At 53.8% G+C, this 9,384-nt stretch overlaps 1 protein-coding gene across 1 annotated transcript in view; it reads left to right on the top strand.

Annotated features, from left to right (window-relative positions):
- Positions 1–175: 175 nt before the first annotated feature.
- DUOX1 (dual oxidase 1) overlaps positions 176–9,384 on the top strand; it is a 33,684-nt gene continuing 24,475 nt past the window's right edge. The window contains exons 1-12 of the mRNA XM_060618679.3: positions 176–265; positions 1,711–1,867; positions 2,133–2,241; positions 4,111–4,194; positions 4,370–4,534; positions 5,828–6,015; positions 6,192–6,393; positions 6,524–6,690; positions 7,081–7,141; positions 7,261–7,357; positions 8,210–8,300; positions 9,270–9,372. Of these exons, the coding sequence (XP_060474662.2) occupies positions 2,184–2,241; positions 4,111–4,194; positions 4,370–4,534; positions 5,828–6,015; positions 6,192–6,393; positions 6,524–6,690; positions 7,081–7,141; positions 7,261–7,357; positions 8,210–8,300; positions 9,270–9,372 (1,216 nt within the window). The 5' untranslated portion in view covers positions 176–265; positions 1,711–1,867; positions 2,133–2,183. The remainder of the gene's footprint in view (positions 266–1,710; positions 1,868–2,132; positions 2,242–4,110; positions 4,195–4,369; positions 4,535–5,827; positions 6,016–6,191; positions 6,394–6,523; positions 6,691–7,080; positions 7,142–7,260; positions 7,358–8,209; positions 8,301–9,269; positions 9,373–9,384) is intronic.

Here is a 9,384-nt window from a genome sequence, read left to right as displayed (position 1 = left end):
CGAGCCCGCGCCGTCTCACCTGGCGCGCTTCGGGCCTCTCGGAGCACTTCTGCGGGTCGCGGGCGCGCTGGCTGGCCTCCCGCCCCACTTCGCCCCGCCCCGCCTTAGAACTGGGCCGCGCCTGCCCCTCATCACCCCCGGCCCCGCCCGCCCTCCCCGCGCAGAGCTGCGGAGGGAGCCGGCCGGGAGCGGGCGTCGCGGGCCTCGCGGCGAGCCAGGAGCGAGCCAGTCCTCACTTTGGGGTCGAGGGACGCCGCGGCCACAGGTCAGACCGAGGAGGGTTTCTCAGGCCCGCGGGCCCAGACGCTCGGGAGGGAGGGAGAGCCACCGGCGTGGCTGCAGCGGAGTGTGCCCCAGCTCCGCTACGCTTTTGGAGGGAAGGGGAATTCTAGCCCTGGCCCCCCTGCGCCTGCGTTATTAGCCTGAGGCTGAAAGGGAACCCGTTCGGGCCTATCCTCACACACCCCACCCCAAGTTTTTGATTCTTAGAGAACCTTGAATGTTGGGTGGCCTAATTTGCTTGGGCCTAGGGGATCTCTCTGGAACTCTCCCCGGCACCAGCACATTACGCCAGGGAGGGAGCTTTGGGCTTTTAGAGTCCAGGCTTCCCCTTCAGCCCTCCCTTGGGACCAGATTGGAATCCTTATGGCCTTGGCTCCTATTTCCCCCACCCCAGGGTCCCCATTCTAGGATTTCAGACTGGAAAAGTAGCCATGTGGGTTAAGAACAAGGTAGGCCTGTGTTCTCTCCCTGGTTCTGCCACTGCCTGGGGCTTCACTGCTCTGTCATAAGGTTATGCCTTCCACTCAAGGTTGTTAGGAAGTTACTGAACCAATATTGCTATATAAATCACGGGCTACCCACCCACAAGGAGTGATTGTTAAGCATGCCCACATTCCTCTTCAGGTTATCCCCACAGCCTGGCCTGAAAGCTCACTGCATGCTTTTATGGGTTGAGTGGTACATTGGTGTCTGGGGCCCCGGATCCTAAAGACAAGACAAAGTGGTAGGGGTGAAGGGGCAGGGCATCCTAGATCAGGGAAGGACCACTGTGGCCACTCCAACATCCTTACGGCTTCAACCATTCAGGGCCCTGCTCTTCACAAACTCTCAAAGACCACCATCTGGGAAGTCTCAGATGGAGTGGGTGGAATGCTGAGCTTTTGAGTTATGACAGGGCCTAGGGTTTTTCATTTGTTTCATGGGAGTTGGCAAGTTGGGATGAGATCACCCTCCAGGGCTCCTCCTATTTGACTAGACAACATGTTCAGGAGTCCTGAGAGTTTAGTCTGAGTTAAGGCTTTCTCTGAACTCTCACTTTCTTCCATTAGATAGTTCCCCAGCCCCAACCCACCCCCAGTGTCTATATGCTGCCTTAGAAGGTCTGCACTCACCTTAGGCACTCCCTGTGCCACTCAGGAGTCCCAGTCTGAATCTCCTGCTGCCTCCATTTCCCTATTGTCCCTGGGTGATTGAGTTGTTAGCCTGGAGAGAGGGAGAGAGAGAGGAAAGCTGGCACCAAACACAGGAGCACCTGGTGCTGCATTCTTTGAGTCTGCCTAGAAGAGCCAAGCTCCAGCCCACCCTCTCTCTATATCACATTTACATAACACCTGTCGCTTTTCTTGCTTTGAATTCAACCTCAATCTCATGTCTGATTCTGGCAACCATGCTAGGAGGTAGACAGTTCAGGCATGTTTATTCCCATAGCTGGAAGAGGAAACCAAGGTCCAGACCAGAGAAGTGACCTGCGTAAAACCACACTGTAGCAGCAGCTCAGTGTCCTGGCCCTCAAGCAAGGCTCTGTCCAAGGAACACACACACTGGGAAGCTGGGCCAAAACCAGGTTTTCAGTTAATCTTAGAAGGTAAGTCCAAGGAGGCAGAGATTTCTGTCTGCTTTGTTCATCACTTAATTTCCAGTTCCTAGATCTAAATGCCTAAAAAATAGTGGATGCGTGTCAAGTGTTTGTTGAATGAATGAAAGACTCTTGGGGGCGAGTGAGTCTCTTGCTCTTTGTTCCCCACTGTGGTGTTGGCCCAGTTCACACTTAGATTCACAGAGGCCTGCAGAGGCCCTGGCCTGACTCTCCTGAATTTCTGGGACCCATTCTCCCTGTTCTCTTTTCCTAGGGTCTCCATTTTAGGGTGTCCTAACACCTAAGCGCTATTATCACTTTCATCATGGGCCTCTGCCTGGCTCTGGCATGGACACTCCTGATTGGGTCATGGACATCCGTGGGTGAGTATAGATTGGAGGAGAAGTGTAGCTAGGAACAGAGGAACCCTGCTGTGTCAGCATTTCCTATTTCATTCCTTACAGTCCGGAGGCCCTTTCTCTCTCCTCTCTCTTCTCTCTTTCTTCATAAAGTAAGGACCCCTGATCCCAAATGGGAAAAGACTGATTAGGCACATAAGACAATAAAGGATTTTGTGGTCAGATTGGACCCAAAGCTGAAGGAGAGTCACCAGTGTTTTAAAACAATATGAAAACAACAACAAACAACTATTGCCTCTGTGTGGTCCATTAGATTTCATCTTGTTACCATCAGTTTTGGACAGTCTCTTGCTAGACTCTGAGGCCATTTTGTGAAGTCTGGGTCTCTGAGAAGGGAAGCGGGCTGAAGGTGCTACCAGTTAAGTTAAAAAGAGCAAGCCCCTTATCAGCCCTATCAGGTGTGGCAGGATAAGAAAAGGGACAAGAAAAGGAAGCACAGAAAATCTGTGGAATGATCTACTCTGACTGGAGGTGGTAGACCCCTGCAGCTTCTCCCATGAAGGAGCTGCTCACATTCCCATTCCTTCCTGGCCTCTCTTTGCCTTGACCTTGGATTTTCCTTTTCTACCCAGCTATTGCCACTTATTCCCGGGAGGCATTCTCCTTTACACCCTTCCCCCAAAGACCCTCTTCTTGTTCTGCTACCAGTTCATCTTATTTTAGAGATCATGTGTATGTGGCTCCCCTAGTTCCTGCCCCAAGTCCTGGATCCTTACTTGGATTCTTTGCTCAAACATCAGGGTCTGAGTCATTTTGCCTCTCTGACCTCCTGGTGACTGAGTGTGCATGCGTGGGCATGCACATGCACACAGGAGTGTGAGGCATAGCTCTGAGATCTTATCCTTGGTGTGAGTGGAAGGACAGTCAGAGGAATGGGTCCCTTGATGGCTGATGAGGGTCCTTTTCTTCTGTTTCTCTTTCTCTTTGTTCTCTTTCTCTGTTCTGTTCTCTGAAGTGAGCAGAGAGGGAAACTTAGCCCTGTAGCCTCCTAGTTTGGGGAAAGGAATCTGGTTATCTGATCCACTGACCAGAAGGACCTCTAGGTCCACCTCTAATTCTAGACCCTTCCCTCTGTCCCCACTGTTTGAACTCTTCCCTCAACAACTGAGTGCCCCGTCCCAGATCCTAGTTTTTGGAAAGTACAATAGGGTCAATAAGAGGAATTATATGAGGAACATGTTGCCTCAGAAGAGGCAAGGTTATCCCATGACCAGGCAGTTCCTGATCCCACCCAGAAACTGGGAAAGAGACCAGAGTAGCAACAGGTCCCAGAGCCACAGCCCCAGGGCCCGCACCCTTGCCCTGGGCTCTGCTCAGCAGGAGAGGGCCAAGCCCCTCTCCACATTGCCCCTACCCAGGGCTTGGTCATAGAATGACTTCTCCTTCCCTGGATGGAAGAGTGGTTGGCTTTTAGGGTGTGACTGGCTCTTGCTCCATATGATATCTTAGGGCTGGGAATGGTTTCTGTCCTGCAGTGTCCCTCTGGGAGCTGAGGTGTGAGAGCAGTAGAAAGCTCCTGCATCCCCTTCCACATTGCCACTGTTCTTCAGCTTCATCTTGCTCTCTGAGGTTGTCAGCACACACTGCCCCCGGCTATACTGCCTTAGGTGCTCCCTGCCATGTTTCCCCCACGGGGCAGCTTAAAGACTGAACTTGAGTTTGGATAGCACTCTGTCCTGGGTTCTTTCCTCTGCACCCTACCTTCTACACTGTGCTGGGGGTCCAACTTCTGCTGCTCCCCTTGCCAGCCTCCCAAGACCCATGTCCTGCATGCCTGCCTGTCCTCCCATGCACAGACTTACCCAGCTGCCCCTTCCCTCTGTTCTCACACAGGAGCCCAGAACCCCATTTCCTGGGAGGTGCAGCGATTTGATGGGTGGTACAACAACCTCATGGAGCACAGATGGGGCAGCAAAGGTAGGTGAGGGCCAAGTGGAGACAGCCCTAGGGTCAGGGTGGTACTAAGGGGCAAGGGATGGCAGGTACCAGCAAAGGCTCATGGGTTCCCTGTGGTATGGAGGGAATCCTGGGAGAGAGGAGGTAAGCAAGCCGCAGTGAGGATTTATCCTTGTCTCTACCTCTCCTACTGCAGGCTCTCGGCTGCAGCGCCTAGTCCCAGCCAGCTATGCAGATGGTGTGTACCAGCCCTTGAGAGAACCCCACCTGCCCAACCCCAGAGACCTTAGCAACACTACCATGAGGGGCCCTGCAGGACAGGCCTCCCTGCGAAACCGAACAGTGCTGGGAGTCTTCTTTGGTGAGGGCCTCAACTTCTGGGGGAGGGAGGCCAATAGGGTCAGCTGGACACGTCTATGTCTGAGCGGGGAGTCAGGGAGTGAGAGAGAGAAGTGATGGAGGGTCTCAGAGATGGGGGTGAGAGATGGAGGGGGGAGGTGACGTTATGTGAAACTGAATTTGGCCTTTGGTGGGTTTTGAGCCAAAAGACACAACCAAGCCAACAATAGGAAAGGGAAGAGTTTTACTTGGAAAAAGTAAAGGAGAACGTAGGGGTTATTTCCCAAAGCAATGTCTTCCCAAACAACAAAACTGGGAAGTTTTAAGCTAAAGGTACATACAGATTCACAAAGGCACTTGTACAGTGGGGAATTCAGCCTAGAATTTAGGCAAAAGTCATCTCAGGGAGACAGAGTTCAGGTCTTAATTGATGAAAAACAAAAGGGCCGCAAAGGTTGACATCAGTTCTCTGCCTTTAAATTGTTCTGGTATCTGAGTGCTCCAAGGGGTTTAAATCCTGCAAAGATAAGTCAAGAATATGCTTTGGGCAAGTAGTTGTAAATCACAAGATGTCTAGGGCCTAAAATGATTTTTCTTAAGTGGAGAAAGCTATGTCTTGTATTTCTTTTTCTGGGGAAGAAAAACTAGAGGGAGAAAGTCTGGTTGGTGGAGGTATAAATTTGCCCCACGTTGAGCTGTTGTTGGGAGTACAGATGGAGGCAGGAGCACGAAAATAATCTGGTAGGGACTCGTGGTGGGACCCTGTTCTCACTCTTTGCCCCTGTGACTCCTGGGACAGTGTCAGGGCAGTCTCAGTCTTTTGCCTTTGGCCAAAGGTCTGGGGGGGGGGGGGTGGATGTCAAAATGGGGCGCTAGGATAGGTGGCCTGACCCGTGTCTGTGGGTTGTTGGTACCCAGCAGGAATGCCTGGCTCCTGCTAGCCCTCCAGGGGGTGGGAAGGGGGGGGGGCTACATTTGATTCCCCGTATCTAGCCTCACAGTGAGACTGGCAGGCCCTCTGGGCAGGCTGCTCCCAGCTGCATGTTGCAGCAGGTGTTCCCAGCCCAATTGCCTAGGCACACTCACCGGGCACCTCCCAGTTACCAAGGAGAAGACCAAACTGGCGATGAAAACAGTCTGGCCCAAGGTGTAACAAAGGATTGGGAAGGGTGGAGGAGGTCAAGACTTGGACTTGCCCCAAAAATCTGAGGAGTCTTTTGATGCTTCAAGGGGAGTAGGGGAGGGCTGGATACCTGATACAGAAACGAGAGTGCCAGGCCCTCAGCTGGCCCTAGCACGCCCCCATTGCGGACAGGCTACCACGTGCTGTCCGACCTGGTGAGCGTGGAGACACCTGGCTGCCCAGCCGAGTTCCTCAACATCCACATCCCGCCCGGGGACCCGGTGTTCGACCCCGACCAGCGGGGGGACGTGGTCCTACCCTTCCAGAGGAGCCGCTGGGACCCCGAGACCGGACAGAGCCCCAGTAACCCCCGGGACCTGGTGAGAGGGGGCAGGCGGGGTCGCGGGGGCGGGGCCTGGCAGGGCCGGGCCGGGAGAGGCTCCGCCCCCCCCCACCCCCACCCCACCGACGCTGGGCTGGCCCTGGCGCCCCCTTACCCGTCTCAGCTACTCCGCCCGCGGCTCACCCTGGGCTCACCCTCCCGGTGCCCCCGCAGACCAACGAGGTGACGGGCTGGCTGGACGGCAGCGCCATCTATGGCTCCTCGCACTCCTGGAGCGACGCGCTGCGGAGCTTCTCCGGGGGGCAGCTGGCGTCGGGGCCTGACCCCGCCTTCCCCCGCAACGCGCAAAGCCCCCTGCTCATGTGGACGCCGCCCGACCCTGCCACCGGACAGCGCGGGCCCCGGGGGCTGTATGGTGAGGCCGCGGGGTGGGCTGCGGCGGCCGGGGCGCGCGGCGGGGCGGGCTGGGGGGCGCCGAAGTTGCGCTCCCCGTGGTCACACCGCCGCGCGTCTCTTCCCCTGCGGCCCCACGGCGTCGCGTGCAGCCTTCGGGGCGGAGCGAGGGAACCGCGACCCCTTCCTGCAGGCGCTGGGCCTGCTGTGGTTCCGCTACCACAACGTGTGGGCGCAGCGGCTGGCCCGCGAGCACCCGCGGTGGGGGGACGAGGAGCTGTTTCAGCACGCGCGCAAGAGGGTCATCGCCACCTACCAGGTCAGTCCACACCCCCTCCCCGCCCTGCCCCTGCCTGCTGCGCAGGGCCCTCCATCCTCCGACGGGCAGCCCCCGGACGCCCTTTTGCAGGAGGACGCTGCTCCCCAGAACTGGGGCTAGCGTCTCGTCTCGGAGTGGACGTGGAGACGATGAGGAGGCAAAGCGCTGTGATCCTCGAGCCTTTGCTGTGGTTCTTATGTAGCCGCCCTCCTCTGCCATCCCAGGTTCCTTGTGGGGGCCGGGCCTCCGCACCTGTCCTGTTTGAGTTGCCTCCCTCGTGACTGCCCCTGCCTGACCCTCATCTCCCACCGAAGCCTTCCTTGGGCTCGGATCCCTCCCAGGGCGGCTGCTCCAGCGCTTGCCTCCCTTTTGCCTTCTCTTGTCCCTCAGAACATCGCTCTGTATGAGTGGCTGCCCAGCTTCCTGCAGACAACACCCCCGAAGTATGCAGGTGAACGGATGGGGAGGAAGAATGGGAGAGCCGGCAGGAGTTTTTTCGAGGGGGACAGGAGCCATGGGGAGGGAGGCTGGGTGGTTTAAGGGTTAAATTTTAGTATCCTCTTTCCCCAGGATACAGCCCTTTCCTGGACCCCAACATCTCCCCAGAGTTCCTGGCGGCCTCTGAGCAGTTCTTCTCCACCATGGTGCCTCCTGGCGTCTACATGAGGTGAGGGCCCAGCATAAATGTCTGTGTTGGAAGGGGTGGTGGTGTCATTTCAGAAAAATCTGCTCTCAGGAGCCCTCAGGACAGGATTATCAGTCTGAAGTGTGCTCATTTCCCCAAGGGAACAGTGAATTTGGAGAGGGAAGATGAACAATCGTTTAAAAACACGTCATTGTGGTTTTTAAGCACTTTATCCGTTTTCCTACAGCTGGTGTGTATATTAACCTCCCCAATTAAACACGGGCTAATTGAGGTTCAGAGGGTGAGTCACAAAGCCTGCTGGTCTAAACCTTAGGTCTTGACACCACATTGGGGGCATTTTTAGCTATAAGCACAGGACCTGGGTTGTGCAAGCCTTTTGAGGGAATTATAAAAAAAATTTGTGAGAGCTGAAGAAAAACTTTGATTCCAAAATAATAAAAAGGAAACTTTAAACTAAATATATATATATTTAATGTATATGGAACAAAGCATGGCAGTTTATTTTTTACAGTTGATTATAATTTAAATAATTCATAGGTTACATTTTCCTACTCTGGAACAATTTTTGGACATGTGTGACAATAGCCATGTTTACATATTACATGATAATATGTAAACTCTTTCTTTGGGAATTGGGAGAGAAAGGTACTCTAAATAGAGCCCCATGCTGTTTAGTAATATATATATAGACAGAGAGGGTTGGAGAAAGGAAGAGATGGGGGAAAGGGGAGGCATGCACATGCTTTGGGTACATTTCTGGGGGTTTACAATGACCTGGGCCCCTGGCTGTATATAGCCTTGGAGACCAGAGCTGATGCCTGACTTTAGGACCCCATAGCCTCAGTCATCACTCCCCTGCTCCTTGCATTTCAGAAATGCCAGTTGTCATTTCCAAGAGGTCATCAATAGGAACTCAAGCATCTCCAGAGCTCTTCGGGTCTGCAACAGCTACTGGAGCCGAGAGGTCAGGACTGGGGGCACATATGTGGGTGGGTGTATGTGTGTAGTGTGTATAGGGTGTGTGTGTGGGTGTGTGGGTGTATTTGTGTCTGGGGGTGTGTGGTGAAAGTGGACAGTAGAGCCACAGCAGTCAGCTGTACATGGTCAAAAGTCAGTCCTCCACCCCCACCTCAGGGCTGTGTGAGGGACAGTGAGGCCTGTGCAGGTGTGGCTCTACATTCATTGCTTCCCCATAGGTTTTTCTTCTGTCTTGACAGCTCTGGTCCCTTGTAGGCCATGGAGTACCCCAGCCATCCCACCCTCCAAGGAAATGTCCCAATTAGACACACCCAGGGCATGTTGAGAGGAGAGCAAAGAGGAGGAAGGGTTCTGAGAGATATCAGGGATAATCTGTCCATCCAAACCAGGCCTGAGTGGGTGAAGATCATTGATGAATAATTTAAAGCAAAATCTGATATTCTGTGTAGAGTGTTCATAAGAGGAGAAAAGAGGTAAGAGGAAAAGAGAGAAGAGAAAAGCACAGAATTCAGAATCATGGAGCTGAGTTGAAAGAGACCTGTGTCCTCCTAATTGCTTTTATTGTATTGTATTGTATTGTATCCCTAATGCTCTTTTTATTAAGGGAAGGACACTGAGTTCAGAGAGGTCCTGTGACTTGCCCACAGCTACTCACTAACAAGAGCAAGGACCAAGACGTAGATGTTCTAGTGCCTTTGTCAACCATACTGTCAAGTCTCCTAAAATAGAAGTAAAGTTTTAGATCCTTTGCGTTTGTGGAGGCCTGTCTTCCAGCAGCATGAGCTTTGGATGGGGACGTCACTCACCTTGAGTGGGGAATCAACCTATGGAGGGGGAATGGCCTGCTGGTTTTAGAGCAAATGTCAGCACTCACTGGGCCCAGGACTTGGACTATGGGGTGGAGAGAGCCTTGGTGTTCAACCTTCAGCCCCATATTCTCTCCTCGTTCCCAAAGCATCCAAACCTACAAAAAGCTGAAGATGTGGATGCACTGCTGCTGGGCATGGCCTCCCAGATCGCTGAGCAAGAGGACCATGTGGTGGTTGAGGATGTGCTAGGTGAGCCTGAGG

This window comes from Panthera onca, chromosome B3 (assembly GCF_046562875.1).
Source record: "Panthera onca isolate mPanOnc1 chromosome B3, mPanOnc1 haplotype 2, whole genome shotgun sequence".
Lineage (NCBI taxonomy): Eukaryota > Metazoa > Chordata > Mammalia > Carnivora > Felidae > Panthera > Panthera onca.
This window is presented reverse-complemented; position numbering and strand designations above follow the sequence as displayed.